Genomic DNA, 20,962 nt, shown 5'->3' with positions numbered 1-20,962 from the left:
TGGCCTTTACCTGGTTGTGAGGATTCCGTTACTCATTTCCATTAACACGCGGAACACAGTCTAACAGTATTGCGGAAGATTAGTCTTGCAAAACAGTGCTGGGTGTGGAACGCACACGCTGGATGAGTGCTATATTCCCATATATGATGAAGCTGAAAGCAGCCGGCTGATTTAACCTTTAGAATTGAGTAACTTTAAAGTGATTTAGTAGGCCATCTTTATGATGGGGCAACTTGCTAAATGCTGACTGCTCACCATGGAAACAAATGGAATTGCTCTAAATAAAGCTGACCCTGTGTTTGCGCACAAGGTCATATTTAATCAGAAATATCCCTTAATATCCCATATCCTTCCTATGGCTAGATTTACAAAATGCTGCTTTTACATTCCAACTTTAACTTTGTTTATTCCGGTACAGAATTTAAAACTAAAGCCATAACCAAAGAGCAGCTAATGTTTTCATGCATTCTTTTTTAAAATGTAGATATTTATTGTAAAGCCACAAGAATGCTAATGCTGATTTGCCGAATCATAAGTGTCACATGGTTCCTTTTTATTGAAGAATAGTGGAAAAAGCAGGAAAGGTAAAAATAAACACTCAGTCAACCAGAGAAACTGTGTGGTGCTTGTAGAGAGGGCAGTTGCTACAAGATTTGGTACAATTACCCTGGGCCTTGTTTAGTATGTTTTACTTGCAATTCCGTATGTAACCACCAGGGTAACAAGGTATAGTAAGAAGAACTTTAGGCTGCATTTGCCAAGCATTTTCTCTCTCATTAGCATGCATTGAGTGTTTTGTCTGTCTAATGTTTTTTGGTGTGCCATAATATAGGATTGGTATATGATAAATAATGACTTATTATTATATTATTGTTATTTGTACTAATACATAGCATTGTCTCCATTTTAATACTTTTTCAGATGGAAAAACAGCATATACAGTAAAAATTTTAAAAAGACATAGACATGGCATTTTTCTACGACTATTATATTGATATGATATTAAAATATTATATATTGTAAATTCAATATATACTATATAAAAATCTCGTCTGTTAGCTTCACATATTAATATTTTAGAAATCGAACAAGATTTGGAACAATTACCTTACATAATATCAGAAATGTTATATTTGGATTTCAAAATGCTCATCGTCTTTTTTTGCTGATCAAATGCTTAACCCTTATATTATTTTAGAAGGTTCTAATTAATAGATAATTTGCAATGTAATTGCATAACAAATACAATAGAAATCTAAACAAAGTTCATAGAAACAGAAATTCTATAAGCGCCATAATTAGTCTTACCACATTTATAGTAATACTACAATGATAAAATGGAGGCCTCAAATAATGTTCACATAAGGACATTTATATGGTAATCCCTACGTTTATTAAACAAGAACAACATTTGGTTACTCATAAAGCTTCAGATTTTGAGAGATTAACACACAAACATCTGTTTAAACTTGCTACTCTGCCAAACCTTGACATGTGTAATATCAATGTGGTCATGAAATTATATTATAATAAAAACACAGACAGAGGAATGGAGATAAAAGACCATAGTATTCGTTTAACACTGTGACAATTTATTTGAAGGATAACATATGCAGAAATGTCTCAAACGTGTTAGCTTGAACTTGCTAACTGATGAGATCTTAATGACCGGATGGTGTCCCTAAGAGTACTGATATGGGCTCATTCTTCAACATAATGCCCCTTGCATGGTAGACACACTGCTTGCTGCTCAAAAGGACCAAACCCACTTGTGCGAATATCATCCGAGTTAGCTGTGCCACCATACCTGGGAAGGCACCTGGAAGGGAATTGGGCTGGGAGCAGGGGAAAGTCATCGGGAAGAGGTGAATGTGGGTAGAAAAATGCCAACACTCATCTGTCCCCAGATAGAAGAAGCAGGCCCAGAGACTCTAGGTCATACCCAGTGAATTGCCAACAATATGTACCTTAGCTAAGTTCCACCTCAGGGACTTGTGCCAGTGTTGATCATCTAAACCTGAAAGAAGGAAGTAAAAAACGAGAGAAGGACATATTTTCCTTGTAGCAGATTCATTCACCCTTCATTGTATAGCCTTCCTCTGATCCCTGCTTACAAGTCACACAGTCTCTTCAGTAATGCTAAATCATAGGTTGCTATTTCAGCTCCACCTTCATGTAAATTATAGTATTATGGTCGCCTTAGTTTTTGTGTTTTTTTATGTTGCTATCTGCAAATGCATTGCGGAATTCTGAAGTATCCCCCATCATTAGACCCTTCTCTTGCCTCTCAGCTTTTTTTGGGTGCCGGATATGTATTCAGTAGACGTGCAAATAGGCCACAAATGATTTCTTCGGTTCGTTTTGGCCCATTACATTCCCTGCCCATTTCGTTCGGATGAAAATCGGGCCATTTTTAATTTGGGAAAAAATAAGTAACCCGTCACCCACAATCACTCTCACTCACACTCTAATTCGTGTTCACTCTCATACTTTCTAAATGTTTTCCTACCTTCTCTTCCAACCACTTCTGCTTCTTCTTGTTCTTCATCTGCTCTCTATCTTCTATGTCATCTTCTCTCTTTATCTGGCATGAACTTCCTCCAAAATGACTGCACTTCCTGTGATGTCCTCCAGTCCTACTGGAGGATCGTGGGAGAGAAGTCTCCAGCGGCGCAGAATTTTTGCACCAGGTTGTGTCTGCTGAGATATGGATGAAGATAGAAGTTGAAAGATAAAAGATATAAAATAGAAGAGAGAAGATGAAAGAGAGAAGGCAGAAGGTGAGTTTACACATTTCAGTCTGTTGAAGTCAGCCCTAGATCACCTCCTCCCACAAGAAGAGTTGAGATGACCCTGATATTATAACTGAATGCCAGCTAACTGATTTATCCATTATGCAGTCTGAGCTTACCAGGGTAGGTCTTGCATAATGTAAGGCTGCTGAAACGCTTCACCTCGCCTGTTAACATAAGGTTCTGGAAATTAATCCCTTCAGGGGACTATTTTAAGATACTTTAATTCTAACTCTTAGACTGCCTCTTAGGAATAGATTTGGGATGAAAATTGACCGTTGGACGTTAAGGCCAACAGCCAAAAACCGGCTGCGCGCTTAATCACAAGCGAGAATAACGGTTTGTGGGAAGTGCCGTCGTTAAGCATTATCGGGTGTCGGATGGCTGTTTTATAGCTATAACATTTTCTAGCTATTGTTTAGTGTCATTCTAGTATAATTACCAATTAAGTCACTCATTATCTTTAAGGAGCCAAAATTACAGGAAAGATGTTTTCGTTTTAAGAAAGAAATATGCATGCCATTGCATACATCTGTGAAGAAATTGATGGCCCATTTTTGCTCACACCAGGTGCCTTTCTCACACCAAGTATCAGTCACTCAATCTAATATTAAACCCTCAAGGGTACTACTACTCTGTTTTCTAGTAATGACAAACAGCTGCTCTAACACAGGGGCCTTAACAGCGGAGACTTTTGTAATCTCTCTGAGCCAGAATGGTCTGCGAATCCCAAAAAAATGCCAAAAACAAAGGAGTCGCTGGAGACTCGCTATTCTCTAGTTTAATCCTACTTTCCCTACGACATATCGGTTAGTCTTATATAAAATGCTTGTTTTCTTTACAATTGCATACTAGCTATTTGGCCCACTGGGCAAATGCCATGTAGGCAGATGACCAACAGGAGACAATTACCTCAATAAGGTATTAAAGGTGACATTCCACTAAGATATTAAGTTATCTCTAGTATGTTAAGCAAATAAATGTATTTAGATCTGTTTTCTCTTTCCGCTAAAATTGTCACATAACAATTAAGTGTTCTATTAAAACAAATAAGGCAACTTTTCTAGATTAAATGATTTCTAGAAAGAATTTGGATACTCAATAGCACGGTTTCTAATACTGCATATGCTAACAAAAATCTTATATTCAGTAGAGACGAAAGCCTCTTTAAGGGTTGGTAAAGCCCGACACAAACATTAAGAAACAAGTGCAAAATACTTAATTTATAATTGTTGTTGTTCCAAAAATGTGTCTTCTTATACTTAACCATATCTAACACATTGCTTTAATCAAATGAAAGGAGCCACATGGTTACCTTTCTTCCTTAAGCAGCGGGATGTTTATTAAGCTTCAACTCCTTATAGATAACTAGGGAAAGAATGCACTTTCATTTCCCAAACCTTACACACACTGTTTTATATAGATCTCTCTTTAAACAGAAACTATGGCAGGAATTTGCCCTGTTACTGACTTGGTGAAAAAAAAAGAACAACAAAGATTATTGGCACATTTCCAATGACTTCTGGTCAGCCACGGGATAAACAAATTGATACAGGGAACGTGCAAAACCTGTTGAAACTGATATTGTGATGTTGTAGTTAACATGGAAATTAGTAATGAAGGTAATGTCCAGACTGAGTAATCTGATTAACTGAGTAATACTTCCCAATGTTCAGAATTCCACAGACGTAGAATTCCCGACATGGAGGATGTCCCGCTATCTGCATTGATGAAACAAGGCATGATTTTTACACAAAACAGAAAATCTGGCGAAAATCCAGTTAGGTTTTAACTTTAAGTTGAATGACAAACCCCAGCCTAACATTGTTAGGAGAGACATCAACAGCCTAATTCGGCAGACATCGTAAATCCTATGATGAGTGACTCAGATACTGTTTTTGGAATATACGGTATTATCATGTTTGAGCAATTGAGCCTGATCAAAACTGTACTTTTCCCTATATAAGTCTTTTTTATCAAAGAGTGCTTTTTCTTAATGTCTTGCTCTGGGGGTCTGTTCTTGAGACTCACTGATAGGTAAAATGCACTCTTCCTTCTCAGGCAAACACTAAACTAAGGAGGGATAGAAAGACTATTTGAACCTATTACAGTTTGCTTAATATATAAAGTGGTGGATATTTACAAAGAAATAAGCTGTGGCTACGGTAAGAAACGATGTAGTTCCAGTTAGATTGTAACCCTGTCAGATGTCCATAACTGGGAAATTCCTAGAGCCAGTCACATGGAGCTCTCCATAAAGGAGGCATGAAGACAGCTGTCAGGGTCCACTCTCTTCTGCCTGAACCATGGCTGAATTATACTTCAGGCTAATACTTCAGTTACCACTAGTGGCCACCCTCCTCCCTCTGGAGTGATCTGAACCTGATTATCAGGTACAGCTGCGCCTCATGAATTGAGTGAAGCCCTGCCTTTAAAAGACCGGCCCTGCCCTTCAGTCAGGGCCTTGGCATTGTAGTTGTAGGACTGCCTTTGCTCTGAGCCGCTACCTGTACCTGAGCTTGCGCCTGAACCCGTGCCTGAGCCGGTACTCGTGCATGATCAAGTACCCGAGCGTAAGTCCGTACCCGTGCATGAACCTGTACACGTGCCTGGCCCGGTAGTACTCCGTTCCCGTCCGCCCTGCCAGTGGGCCTCCGTTCCCATCCGCCCTGCCAGTGGGCCTCCGTTCCCGTCCGCCCTGCCAGTGGGCCTCCGTTCCCGTCCCCCCTGCCAGTGGGCCTCGCCTGTGCCTGAACCTGTACCTGAACCTGCCTGTGGGCTTACCTGCCAGTGGGCCCGCACCCGAGCCTGTACCTGTACCTGCACCTGCACCCGAGCCTGTACCTGTGCCTGAACCTGCCTGTGGGCCCGCACCCGAGCCTGTACCTGTGCCTGAACCTGCCTGTGGGCCCGCACCCAAGCCTGTACCTGTGCCTGAACCTGCCTGTGGGCTTACCTGCCAGTGGGCCCGCATCCGAGCCTGTGCCTGCACCTGCACCCGAGCCTGTGCCTGCACCTGATCCTGTACCTGCCTCAGCTCCCGTCTCTCTGCACCTGCTCCCGAGCCTGTACTTTCCTCTGCTCCCGTCTCTCTGCCTCAGCTCCCGTCCTTTCCAGTTCTGCTACTCTGTCTGTACCTATCTCTCTGTCACCATGCATAAAGGAGTACAGACAGAGTCCCCCGTATCCCCTGCACATGGACTCCTACCAGACCTGCTCGTCCGGGTCCTGACAGAATGCCAAGGCCATGCCAAGGAGTCCGTGGGGATGACTGCAGTTCTGGAGGTACTGGCGGAGTGTCTTCTGCAGCTGTGCAAATCTGTAAGGTCTGTGTTGGAATGCGATAGCACTAAACAAAAGCCTATGACCAAGACCAAGGGCAAGAAAGCTCCACAGAAGAGCTTTAAGCGTGAGCCTCTCACCAAAGAAGAGAAACAAAAACGGCGAGAGGACAACTTGTGTTATTATTGCGGTGAGACCGGTCATAGGATAACATATTGTCCGTGGAAACCTGCTAAGCCACCCGCAACCCACACTGACCAACCCCGTGCCCAGGAACCAGTATATGACACCAGCAACCTGTCACAGCTGGAGCACACCCCGTCTCCTCAGCCCGGTGAACCAGAGGTTTCTCATGTCACGGCACCAGGTGAACCTACGCCTTCTGAAGCCATGTCAGAGGAACCCCAGACCATGTCTGACGACCCTGACTGGTCTGACATGGACGATGCTTCTTCAGAGGATGATATGGCATACACACCCGAGCTCCAACATACCACGGGTGTTTGTGCGGTTGGAACTACCACTCCCATCACTCCTAGGAACCAGAACAAGGAACCCCAGACCGCTAGACACTCCCTTGGGGCCCCCGGTAACATGCTGGCGTCTGATGGGACAATCGTGCATAGGAAAGACCTCAACCGCTACGAGCAACAGCTGCGTGAGCGGAAGTCTGGTAAGCCTGGCACGTCGGCCCGAACCGGTCCAGTTCCTGCACAGCCCAATCCCGTTCTTCGGAGCCCTATGTACTCGGCACCTTCGTAACCCCGGGTTTTGGGAGTGCCCAGACCCGCACACCCAAGGCCATGTCACCAGAGTGTGTGATGGCGTCTAATGGGACTATTGTACGTCGGGGTGACCTGCACGTTTTTGAAAATGCTCTACGGGCAAGAAGAGCATTCAGCACCATCGGATACTGCCACACCACTGCCGTCCTAGGAACGCCCGGAGGCCGCTCCTTGAGGGGGGGGGTACTGTCAGGGTCCACTCTCTGCTGCCTGAACCATGGCTGAATTATACTTCAGGCTAATACTTCAGTTACCACTAGTGGCCACCCTCCTCCCTCTGGAGTGATCTGAACCTTTAAAAGACCGGCCCTGCCCTTCAGTCAGGGCCTTGGCATTGTAGTTGTAGGACTGCCTTTGCTCTGAGCCACTACCTGAACCCGTGCCTGAGCCTGTACTCGTGCATGATCCAGTACCTGAGCATAAGTCCGTACCCGTGCATGAACCTGTACACGTGCCTGGCCCGGTAGTACTCCGTTCCCGTCCGCCCTGCCAGTGGGCCTCCGTTCCCGTCCGCCCTGCCAGTGGGCCTCCGTTCCCGTCCGCCCTGCCAGTGGGCCTCCGTTCCCGTCCGCCCTGCCAGTGGGCCTCCGTTCCCGTCCGCCCTGCCAGTGGGCCTCGCCTGTGCCTGAACCTGTACCTGTACCTGAACCTGAACCTGCCTGTGGGCTTACCTACCAGTGGGCCCGCACCCGAGCCTGTACCTGTGCCTGTGCCTGAACCTGCCTGTGGGCCCGCACCCGAGCCTGCACCTGAGCCTGTGCCTGCACCCGCACCCGAGCCTGTGCCTGCACCTGTGCCTGCACCCGAGCCTGCACCCGCCTCAGCTCCCATCTCTCTGCACCTGCTCCTGAGCCTGTACCTTCCTCTGCTCCCGTCCTTTCCAGTTCTGCTACTCTGTCTGTACCTATCTCTCCGTCACCATGCATAAAGGAGTACAGACAGAGTCCCCCGTATCCCCTGCACATGGACTCCTACCAGACCTGCTCGCCCGGGTCCTGACAACAGCATTGTCAGGATTATCTATTTTACGGCACTATTTCTCTGCCTGGAGATTTAAGAAACTCACTTGGAGTCCTGGAGTGCCTTACCTAGAAATTCCATGTCAAACCCAGCAAGCCACCAGTTATGGTAATTAAGATTTGGATGATCTCAAGGTAAAATCTATGTATGCTTACGTCTTAAACAGATTCCATGACTGATATTTTTGTTAAGACTACCTGCGTTTTTTTTGTACAAGGCCTCTTGAAACATTTAAGTTCCTCAAATCAATCCAGTGGATTAGTAGTAGTTTGGCATGCTAGTGATGTACATGTACATACCCAAAGCAACATACTCAATCTGCCACCATTACTACTTTAAAACCTTAGTATTACCACAGAGAAGAATATAAAGTTATTAAGTTGAGAACAAGACTGCTCATTAAATGTGGATGCATTATCTGATCACCTTTTCCACCTTGTCAATTGCACCCCAACTAAATGTGGAATGGTTGCTCAGTCACACAAGGATTCAGAAACTACTTGGTTTGTCCAGAAGCTGGATATGAGTAATTGTATCACCCATTAGACAGTCACAAGACTTTAATGAATTACATTTTTTTTATATATATTAGTTACTTGTTATCTGAATTCCACCAATGAGGTCCCTGGCCATATAGGAGATATCAATAGCCTGACATTGGGTTATACCCTGCCTATTAAGGGCACTAGACACACACCAACATTATCAACCCAGGAATCTGAGTTTGCAGATTCTGACAAAACCTTAGGGCAGGGGTTCTCAAACTGCGGCCCTCCAGCTGCTGCAGGACTACATCTCCCATAATGCTCCTTCAGCTAAGGGGCTGGCGGAGGAGTATGGGAGATGTAGTCCTGCAGCAGCTGGAGGGCCGCAGTTTGAGAACCCCTGCCTTAGGGTTATGCAGCCCCACCTGCCACACAGGTGCCTCATTAATGGCATCCAGAAAAGGCTTTCAAATGCACAGCAGTCCCACTATTTATGCTTTAGACAAGTGTTTTTGGGGGGGTTTTTTGGGGAAGAGTGTTCGCTGGGTATGCACTGAATTCTTGCTTTGGTTTTATAGACACCAGGGTTAAGCCAAAAGATAAGGTCATTTTAAACATACTAGCACTGGAAGAGTGATATTTATTTATACAAATATTTCAACTGAGGCTAGAGGTAGAACATACGTGAGGGATCTGTTGACCGAGTTTGGAACTAATCATTTATAGCATAGCACAAAGTAGGAAGCTAGCTTTTTCTAAGGTTTATTAAAGAAAGATGGGATTCTAATGCTGAATTATTGGGAGAATCGTATCAGACAGATATCACACTGTAGAGGACCGTAACTAAAAGGTGTATCAGAAGAGGCCTGTATGGTGGCCATAGTAAAAGGAATGTGCATACTAGAATATAGACTTTAAAAAGGCAAAGCAGTAGCATTATTTGCAACACTGAGAAAAAACTCAATGTTTTGCTTTTAACACTACAGTCCTGATGCTGTCAATTTCCTGTTCAGTTGTTTCCAGTGTTACCACATTCAACCGCCATGCCACATGAGTCACCACTTTACTTCTTATTTACCACAGTAGCACATTAAATATAGCAATGTATCTTTGGATTAGAATTTAAAACAATCAACATTATATAGAAAACAGGATGCACATACAGAGAATGAAGTATTCAATTGACAGGACTGACATATAAAACTCACAAAAGAAAACTAGGAAATAGATCTATTGGATACATTACCAATAAGCCTACAAAGCCAAATAAATATAGTTTATGTTAAACTATGTTTCCAACACTTGCACTGCTGAAAGTTATGGATATTATAGCCCACTCAATTCTACAGGTAGTGGTTTGTTCAGATGGAACTTAAGCCGTGCTGCCATGTTCTTTTTAGAGAGAAGACGCTTTCTCCTGACAACCCTTCCAAGCAAACCATACTTGTTCAGTCTTTTTGTAATGGTACTGTCATGAACTTTAACATGTAACATATTAACTGGCCATTAGAGTCTGAGATATAACTCAGTTTTTTTGCAATTTGTCTGAACACGGAGCTTGGGGTGAATTTGCTGGGACGTCCAGCCCTGGGTAGACTGGAAACTGTCTTGAATGTTTTTCACTTTTCAATAATCTTTCTCACTGTTGCATGATAGACCTTAAATTTTTGGAAATGGCCTTATTACCTTCCCAGATTCATGGGCAGCAACAATTGCTACCCTAAAATCATTGCTGATCACGTTCTCTAAATATCTCCCTACTTTATCTGCCGTCCACTTTTGCATCTTCTTGTTCTTCATCTACCTTCCATCTTTCATCCTCTCTCCTTCTGACAAAATAGTGGCACATCCTCTCATCCGATCGAGAGAGTGAATGTCACCAAAAGCACCGCAATTTTGCCCTAAGGTGAACTCTCACCATAATAACTGTGCTTGTGTTAAAGTCCTTCCACCAATTTAAAATGCCCCCGACGTTAGTCCAAACCAAATAGGCAGAAAATGAATAGGCCAAAAACGAACCGAAATAGTTTTTGGCCCATTTGCACAGGTCTATTAAAAAATTCAGGTCCTTTGTGAAGATGAATGGAGAAGTCCACCACACTGTAGGTTGTAACATTTCCCTTTTAGCAAATGATGATAGGCTTCTATTGGCCCTATTTGAATTTTGAACTAAGCACTCACGGTTTCCAATGTACTACAATTTTAATATCAGGGTTTAAATAGAGCAGATGTGCCCATTCCAGGAATCAACACAGCAAGCAATGTTTACTATGGCCCAGCAGTCATTGAGTACTACCACATTCTCATTGATACACAGTGCTAGTTTCATTAAACTGTGTGTGTATGTATGTATATATGTGTATATATATATATATATATATATATATATATATATATACATACATATACATACATACACACAAATATTGAAATGGTACACCAGTTGAGTGGTTAAACTAGCCTCACAGAGCTGTTTTACAACATTTAATAGCTTAATTTTATCCTGCTTATTCAAAAAAGGATTAATACAGCTTTCGTATGGCTCTATTTGAATAACCTCATTAAGAAAAACATGCTCTTGCCAAGCGAAACAGCTGTTAGACTGCAAAGGGGTATTATCAGTGATCAGCAGTAAACACATTATTAGCGGCTTACTGAAGTATTTCCTGAGACACATTTAAATAAGAAGTTCTTGAGTTTGCATTAAATACTGTGTTTCAATTCTTAGCGTGCCAAAATCTGTGTAGTCATGTATTGTGCTATGAGTTTTACCCTACTTAAAAACTATGTTGTTCATCTAATATATTTTGCTTTATTTTAATTTAAGTGTTATAGTCGGTGTAAATGCCCTATCCCCGTTGTAGCCATTTTTCATGTTTATACTCCATCTGACCACTTGAATTCTATCGCTGTTGACCCACATAGGTATCTGCCAATCATTTTCTGTTTCTAGTTCTCCTTTTCAATTTATTAATTTGTTCCTACTTGCATGCTTTGCATGCATGAATAATTCTACCATATCTGTCGGAATTCGTTTTCCCTGAAATCCGCTGTAGAAAACAAAAGCTGTTTACGTTTTTGTAACAAGAGCCTGCACATTCTTCCAGCAATGACGCTTGCTCTATAGTGCTGTGTTATGAGAATTGTGTAGCTCTTTTTCCATTTCCATTGCAGCCATGCAGACATTTAAGTTGATATTTTGGCATGCAGGCACGTTCGGAGAAAACTTAGTAGAACATTCTACTATCCTGGAAGACGAGTAGATACCTACAATAGACCGGAAGTAGTATGGGTAAACGTAAAGGATTTTAAGAAAGCTTGCGATGTGCATTAATCATACAGATTCATGTATTCAAGTAAAAAAGTACTTAATAGTTTACAATATTAAGAGTTGCAGAAGAAGCACTTACAAAAAATTAGAGGATGTCTTTTATATGACGTACTCCCAGTGTTAACAGCTATTGAATAGTTGGCCTGGAGTAGGGTTGCTAAAATTAAGGACCTTGGATTTACAGCTTTATGTCCCAGGAAATGGGCCATGTGAGTCCACATTCTCTAAAGGGTGGAGGAGGGCACTAAACGGTCTTTGGACAAACATAATCAGCCACTTAGCAGGGCTCTGGAATGTGCATGGAACACATTATTATTATTATTTAGTATTTTATATTCCCCCGTAATATTCTGCAGTGCTGTACAATGAGTAAACAAGACATAAGTAGTATATAACAAAACAATTGGACTTACAGAAACATGTAAGGAGCAGGGCTGGATTAAGACATTGTAGGTCCCTGGCTACAGGTACTGTGAAGTCTTGGGCACAAGACATGCTTGAAGCAGCTCTCAATGTTGTAGACTGTGACACACAGTGGGTGAATTATTGATCTCTTACCTGGTTTGTTATCACATGCAACATTAATGGCATTGTAGCCAGCAGGGGTTCAAGATTGCAGGCAGCACTGACACACACGCTTGCACTTCTGGTGGAGACTGAGCCCGTGCTTCCTTTCTTGGCCGTTGGTGGCACACATGCGCTAATAGGGTAATATATTTGCGTATTTGGCCCGCTTCCCAGAGTCCTGACCCCACTGCAAGAAAATACCGGCTTCTGTATTGCCTATTTGCTGGGATTCATTAGTTCATTACCCTTATACCCTATTTTAAAAAATACACATTAGTGGAATGATAAAACAGTATTTTATCTAATGAACAGGCATACATGACATCCCAACCTGAAACAATTCAATTCAGGGAGGTGATGTTACTAATCACTGCCCAAAACACTCTACCAGCCCCTCCCCGCCACCACCAAACTTGCATTATGGTCTTACAACCCCTGGTACCGGTGCCCTCATCCGCCACTGTGGTAGACGTGCTCTGGAGGCACTGGGAGAGCAACACAGCGTGCGTCCTGGTAGGTTAGCACAAGAGAGAACCATCTGATAGCTCTCTGTTTGCGCTAACTAACCTATCAGGACATACCACAGAAGAGGATCAGGGCACAGGCACTGGAAGCCACAGGAGGATGTGAGCCCAAATATTTTTTGACGAGCGTGAGAAAAAAAAAGTCATAATTGAACGTGCTCACTCTCAAAAACAATCGATTTCCGGGATGTCTCTTGGGTTTGCGGACGTCAGGGAACCACTATGAAAATGCAGGAGACTCTCAGAACTTCTGCGAGAGTTGGGATGTCTGCTTTTGATAGCATATGTTATATACAAACAGAAATGTAGCAATTTTAAGGTCCCCCTCTTAATTCATAATGTACCTTACTTAGATATGCCTCTCTGCCCCCAGACTTACCAATGCAACCCCTAGACTTGCCACCCATGCTTCCAACTCCCTGGTGTCTAGTGGGGGCAGCCAGTGGACGTCTGCGTGGTGCGCTAGACAACCTCTGCTGCTGCCTGCCACTTCCTTTGGGGCTTCTATGACGAGCACCGAAAGGTCATGTCACGCCGGCGCTCTGTCATAGAAGGCCCGGCAGCAGCAGAGGTTGTCTTCGTTTTGATAACATAAAATGTAAACATGCATTTTGTGGGTGTGTGTGTAAATACAAGTTCGCAATGCATTTATTAAAACACTTAACAGTTGATCACATTGAATGAAACTATCATTGACAATGTAAGCTCTGAGTTTGCGATTTGGAACGAAGCGGTATTAAAACTCGTAACAAAATAACAGGTTGTGTAAAACCTTTAAAGTACCTGTAAAGCCTTATCATTTTAAACAATCCAAAACACGTTACAAATATCAGTACAATTTGTAATGCTGCAGTTAAAAGTAAGAAAGTTAAAAAAAATTTGCCCAGTGGAATATTAAAGTTCAAAAATGGTCCACCATAAGGAAAGACTGAATGGTTAGTGTGGATTATCGTACTAAGTGTGGTGGTTCTCATAGATGACATCCCGGCAACTGTGGTCTTTATCTGGTCCTTCTTATCCCAGTAAGAGGAACGGGTGATGTAGTGGTATGTGGTTGAGCTTGTCTCTTCATGGTCTTTTTCTTTGGGGGCAGTAAAAAGCGCAGATGTTATCAACGGAGTAGTGGTAGGGATCTGCTCTTCAGTAGTAGCAGGTGCTGTTTTTTTGGAATGCCTGGGACGCTTGGTGACACTGCTTAAACTGCTCCATTGGTATGAAGTTGGTGTTGCTGTTGTTAAATCAGAATACATTCCCATTGCTGTTGTATGTAGACAGGACAATTCTTTTGCATCCAAAATAGGCGTAGTCATCATTTTTAAAGGACTTTCACAAAGGAGTGACCTTGCATTTTCTACGGTCTTACTATTTTTGGTAAGCCATGCTATGAAATCAACAAGCTTGCAATCACAAGCCCAATGGTTACCATCTAGACGGAGCAGCTTTAGATTGGGCAAACCATGGAAGAGTTCACCAGGAACGGTCTGTAAACGACTGTTATTTAGGTAAATAAATTGAAGGCTTTTCAGAGAGTTAAAGAGATTACCTGGAAGAACTTTGAAATTGTTATTATACAATGAGAGGCTTTCCAGGTTTTTCAACTCCTCAAACAGACCCTTCTCAAGGGAAGTCAGATTGTTTGTATGCAATGACAGTTCTGAAAGTGTAGTCAGACCTTTGAATGCATCATTAGGAAGACTATGTAGCTTTGGATTCCTGGTCAAGACAAGTAACTGCAAGTTGGTTAAGTTACTGAACACAAAATCCGGCACAGTAGTAAGTTCTGTATGATAAAGCCATAAGGACTGTAGATTGTCCATTTTACCAAATAACATTGGTGGGAGTTTTGTCAAAGGGTTTTCATAGAGCGCCAAGGTTGATAGCTCTGGCAAATGTAAAAACAATCCATCAGGTAACGTTTGCAGTTGGTTTTTGGAAAGCTTCAATATGTTCATCTTAGGGGAGTGATTAAAGGCATCCTCTGCAATGGTTTGGATTTCATTTGAATACAGAGTGAGCTCTGTCAGCTCTCCAAGGTTTTGAAATGTCCAAGAAGAAATTTCTTTCAGCTTATTATCATAGAGATGTAACGTTTCCAGGTTAGTCAGTGAACTAAATAGCTTTGTAGACAACTCTGTTATTTGGTTTCTGGAGAGATTCAGTATTTTAAGTTTTTTGAGCCCACTTAGTAAACCATCTGGTAATTTTGTTAGACGATTCCTGTTCAAGAAAAGCTCCTCCAGATTTGCCAATTTGGAGAACAAATTTGTATCTAGTTCTACCAAATAGTTTTTATCGAGCATTAATTGGTCCAAATCCGTTAGTGTGTCAAAAACCCCAGATGGTAGATTCTGTATTTTGTTGTTTGATAGTTTGAGAGATTTCAGTAAAGAGAAACCTTTAAATGCTCCAACACTTATAGTCGAAAACTGGTTGGATTCTAAAAGAAGACGCAGGGTTACTGGCATTTGCTGGAAGGTCTTATCTGTTAGTTCAGTGGCAAGAGTGTCTTTTATGAGGATGTAGGTGAAATTAGAAGGTATTGACAATGTTGAAATGTCTGTAATGGAGCTGCCGGCACACTTAACGGCATCTTTTATTATACAGGTGCATTGAGCTGGGCAAAATGCATCAACAATGGTTGGCACAGTTAGCAGTAAAATGAAAAGCATTTTTCCAGAACAGCCTAAAACAAGAAGTAAACAAATATCATGCAAGAGAGATCAATAATGTGCAGTAGGAATTATATTAAGCATGCAGATAAAGTAGTTACTTCCATTGGTAGCATCACACAGCACTCATATGTTATACCTATTTAGATAAAATATTGCAGAGTGAAAGATTAAAGAATTCAAAACTCTAATAAATAGCAAATAAAACTTAAATAGAATTTGTGAAATTTATTATTTTACTACAATAAAACAATATTTGAGATAATCCTTTGCCTTTAGTATGATGCAAACTTGAAGCAAGCAAATAATCACATTTATCAGAAATGTACCAGTCATCAGTTGTTCTAATCTAATACCGCAGATTCCATAAACCTGGTTTGAACTGCTTACGTGACGCTACACAGAATTTAACGGGAACATTCTACACAGTAACGGTTTTAGTTTTTACTGTGTCTACCTGCCAGATAAGGCACGGCATTAAAGACTCATGCTGTTGTAAAAAAAAGTATAGCATTCGGACCTTTTGATCAGTTTCCAGTTGTTAGTCATGCAATGTCTATGCAAAGTATAAAATTGGTCTTCACATTTTGGATTTTCTATAAAAAGTTTAAGGAAAGAAAAAAAAACCAAAAAACTTAAGATTGTAAAACATTCCAATAATCCTTACCCGAATCTAGTGTTCAGTCCTTGGAAGTCTTTAATTGATGCAGTAACTTACAGTGCCACAGAAAAGTAAAGTTAAACCCGAGGTACAGGATATGTGGTATATGGTGCATCCTACTGATGACCGACACAGAGGCAAGAAGACTGAGTACAAGAAATAGGCTAACCCACATTATGCTAATTTAGAAGTAGGTTGTGTCCGTTATACAGATGTAAACTAAAAGCATGGTTTAAACATTTTCTGTTTACCTTTCCTTCTCAACCTATGGAATATGCTGTCCTTAGAATTAGTCCTCTAAGTACATGATAAGAATATTTTTAGATTGTATGTTTTATTGTTATTGTAGTTCTGATGGGCATCTAGAGTGCTTCGCAAGTGTGGCCATCAGCCTTGTCATGTGGACCATAAAGAATGAGGCCATGAATACACAGAATAAAGCACTGTGCATGCATCAGTAGGAGCAGTTTCATTTCCATTTCCAGATAAGGTTATTAAAGTCTGTAGTGTCCAGTGACTATTCTATCAATATTAGACAGTTCTTCAGTGGGGTGGGAAGCCCCCAATCAATGGGAGTACTCAGTGACGCCAAGATCAAACATTGTGTATTTTTAGAGAAAAATTACACAAGTGAAACAGTAAAGCAGTCTTTTATCTAATGAACAGGAATACATGTATTTTATCATCGTTGGTATCTATTATGCAGTTAGTCTGCATAGGTTATATACAAACAGAAATTTGGAAACCCAATAGCCATTGTAAGGTCCCCCCCTTAATTCATAATGCACCTTACTTATAGATATGCCCCTCTGCCCCCAGATATGCTTTATAAACCCTGATATGTCACTCTGCCCCCCCAGATATGTCACTCTGCCCCCCAGATATGCCACTCTGCCCCTAGTATGCTTTATAACCCCTGATATGCCGCTCTGCCCCCCCTCCCCCAGACTTACCAATGCATCCCCAGACAGACTCCATGGTGTCTAGCGGGGGCAGCCGGTGGACATCTGTGCGATGCGCATAGACAACCTCTGCTGCTTCTAGCCACTGCCGGGGCTTCTATGCCAACGTCCAGTCAAAGAAGCCCAGGCGGAAGCGCGGGCAGCAATGAAGGTTATCTGGGAGTATCTTACAGGCGTTGAGAGGAGGAGCCAGGTCCCCTGCAGCGCTGCGGGGGGATCTGGATCCTAACCCTGCTGCTTAGCCGCAGGAGGGGTAAATGATAAAGACAACACAAAAGAACACCTGCCCGGTGCCCAGAACTGCATGTCCCGGGCGATACGAATTGCGCATCCCTGTGCTAAACCCCAATTATACGCCGCACCTCCATAAGTGCCTATAATCGGGCAAATACGGTACATCACATGCAAAAAGATGCATTCAGCAGAACAAATTCCCTGTGTGGCAGGGAAAATGTAAAGGGGCCACACAGGTATCATTTGCATTAGAGTAACCCTTTATATGTTAACTTTAAATGCAATACTGTGTTATACACCGTAAGTGTAGAGATTGCTTAATGATGTTAAAAAAGGTGAACAATATTTTTAATTGTAAGTCTTATTACATTCACAAAGCAGATGTATACACCATTGTCAAAATAGTTTGCGCTATACTGTAAAATGCTAAACACTATAAAACAAAGTCACTGAGAAGTTTCTTTTTATTTAAAAGGGCTTTAATCAGAAAATGGATTTACAGGAATATACATATGTTATATACACATTTCAGATTTTTACATTTTTTATTTTATTTTTTTTACAGTAGAGTACCTTAAAAAGCAGCACTTTTTTTAATTTGGTGATGCAGCATACTTTTCGTTTTAGGCAGAGTCAATGACATGGCAAAAAGCAGGGAATGAGGAGATGCATGGCACACAGCGTCACACTGTATGAATCCCTACCCCAAGGATGGAATGTACAAGCTTTTCCTACAAACCGCTTAACTCGCTGTATAACATGCAGTGCGGGCGATGGCACATGAATGTGTTATGAGCAAATCCCAGGGTCATCTGCATAGTGAGGGCGCATCTATCCATAGAGCACTAATCGGAGACTTATCATTTCAGTCATTCAAAAAGGTTACGTGATTACATACAAGAGGGGATAAGCCCAAGAGTGAACATTCCCAGTGTTTACTCATAATAATTCATTTGGATGAAAAGATTGCATATATTGCCAAAACGAAAAAAAATGAAAAATTGTTCTGATGCTAACCTTCAATACGTATTGAAATAATGTAATGTTTTCTTTCCCATAAGATAATCTAGTCATATATTAGTCAGATTCAGAAACATAATATCTGAAAATAAGCACTTAAAATGTAATTCTGTAGGCTGCCATTGCAAAAATATGTAAAAGAAAGGAGATTTTTTCATTATTCAATGGAAGGAATAGGACCCTCAATTATCATCCACATTTACCAGCAGGTGTCTGTCCGCCTCCTGATGGGATGCCCATTATGTTTGTTCTTTTAGAGCTAAGCAAATAAAAGAAGGGAATGCCCCTAATTAATTTACCATAATCAATTCCACGGAAGATAAATATTCAACAAGTTCAACATAACGTACAGATAATTTGTATCTGTCACTTAATAATGTAAAGAGCTTTGCTTTATTACTGCTACAAGACAGCTACTACTCCCTCTGTTCAATCCTCCTTTTTGTTTCAATTACCCATTCTACTCCCTTAGATTGTAAGCGGCACGAGCGGGGCCCTCAAAATCCCACCGTTCCTGTGTAAAAGTACCATAAGGCTAGATGGCAAAATTACAGGCAGAGGTCTCAACTCCTGATGTATCTGTATGTATTAACGTATATTAGTTCTGTGTGTTGACGGCCCCATTTAAATTATACAGCGCTGCGTATTTAGTTGGCGCTTAATAAATAAAAGATAATATGATAATTGGGGACAGGATCAGTTGAAAGAATAAATACTATCCTTTTACCTAGTTTTCACATCATACAGTGTTTTCTAACAGCTGTATTTTAGTCACATACGGATGCTTCAGCTCTGTTATTTTATCCCAATCCACTAGAAAAAAAATACTGACTCCTTATCATGCTGCCTTGTGGTGAATAGAAAGACTTGGTCTTAATCACACACATCTGACTCATGGAAGTCTATGGAGGACTAGATAAACAGCACTTCATTGGAGAATTAACTCACTCTTGCGCAGCCAAAGCCATCCAAAGTATTAAACAACTGCCCACAATGGCAGCCTCAGAGTCTACAGATCAAGGAAGTTTGTTGGAACAACAGGAAATAACATTCACTTTTCCTTAACGCTAAAATGACCATATATGGCACTGAAGTTAATGACCAAAGAAAATTATCTTTCCGTGAGACTTCCCATTTAACTGTGGCCTGGGAATATACATCGGGTAGGATAGTCCGACCATAAAAAGGCCAGTCACACGTTTGGTAATAATTACCATGTTGGTCTGTGCTTTTTTTTTTTTTAAACAAAACAAAAAACAATTAAAAATATACTGTGTTACACAATGTGCGATGCAACTTCAATATGCCAAAGAGATCTGTGCTTTATCTAACGTGTCCCTCTCCAGCCCAGTGCAAGAGAAAAGAAGTTAAATTCCACCAGCCAAATTAGAGGTCTGCTCCTTTACAGAAAGGATACTGCATTACTATATCAGACGCATTATAAAAAAATACATAATTTATACATAAAAATGTATCAAGATTACATAATTGTATGTATGAACAAAAGCCAAATAAATAAAAATAAATTAATGAAACAATTACAAGGAAAAAAGAAAATCACAAAATAAATACCTTTGCATCTGGATGGATCATTGAAGGGGTTTAAGAAATTAGGTTACAGGAAACCTTCTTGAAAGTAACACATTTTAGATGTTACAGGTAAGATATACTTAGTTCTACAAGCAGAATTTTTTTTTTTTTTAAGCGCTCAATATGCAGCAGTGCCGTTTAATTGGTATGAGATATATATATATATATATATATATATATATATATATATATATATATCATACACATTAAACGGCACTGCTGCATATTGAGCTCTTAAAAAAAAAAATTGCTGCTTGTAGAACTAAGTATATCTTATCTGTAACATTTAAAATGTGTTACTTTTATATATATATATAATATATATATATAAGTTCTGAGTCTTGTGCCAAGTTGCCATGAAACAGTATATTAAAGCAACAATAAAGCATTAGCAGATTGGTTATCACATACCACCGAATGGAGTTATCAGACCCTCAAGTCACTCAAAGGGTTAAAGGACATTTTATAACAATATGGCTGCTTTCATAACTACAGTACTAGGAATCTCTAATCTTTTAGCGCACAAGTTTGTTTAACAATTCCTTGTGAATGTAAAGTCGTGTATATATATATATATATATATAAAAAATACTGTGCAATAAAGATGGCTACAGCAATTTTTCTCTAAGATAATTTTTTTCTGCATAGGGATCTACCTTACAATACATACAGAGTTTAAAAAGAAGAGTTTGTGCTGCCAAGATCAATATTATTATAAGTGAGAACTTTAAGAACATTTCCAACATTATTGTCAGGGAAGAGACACAATCTTGTTCTCAGGACATCAACTCTTTAAAAAAAAAATGGCAGAGGTCTCCTATCACGGCACAACATAGAAAAGCTCGGAAATGGTTGGCGCTTTAGTAACCCAGGAGTCTGATACCAAAAGGCAAGGATTAGTCAACTAATAGCACGCATGGAAAATGTCATTTTAAAGCAACAAAAATATCTGAACTCTTGCCTAGTTTAAGAAAAAAAAAATTATTGTAACTTTAGTAAATATCTCTTAACAGGCATTGCTTGATGTATGTATAATTATC

At 40.8% G+C, this 20,962-nt stretch overlaps 1 protein-coding gene across 1 annotated transcript; it reads right to left on the bottom strand.

Moving 5' to 3' along the window:
- Nucleotides 1-11,376: 11,376 nt before the first annotated feature.
- On the bottom strand, nucleotides 11,377-18,572 carry LOC149282196 (uncharacterized). Its single transcript, XM_089498522.1, has 3 exons — nucleotides 18,536-18,572; nucleotides 13,742-15,469; nucleotides 11,377-11,414 (listed from the first exon to the last, which is right to left on the bottom strand). Exons 1-3 carry the CDS (start codon nucleotides 18,570-18,572, stop codon nucleotides 11,377-11,379), a joined length of 1,803 nt encoding a protein of 600 aa, XP_089354648.1.
- Nucleotides 18,573-20,962: the final 2,390 nt, after the last annotated feature.

Source organism: Sceloporus occidentalis, unplaced genomic scaffold, assembly GCF_023333645.1.
Source record: "Sceloporus occidentalis isolate IW3139 unplaced genomic scaffold, rSceOcc1.0.p SCAF_121, whole genome shotgun sequence".
NCBI lineage: Eukaryota > Metazoa > Chordata > Lepidosauria > Squamata > Phrynosomatidae > Sceloporus > Sceloporus occidentalis.
The sequence above is the reverse complement of the archived record's forward strand: the minus strand, read 5'-3'. Positions and strand labels throughout refer to the sequence as shown.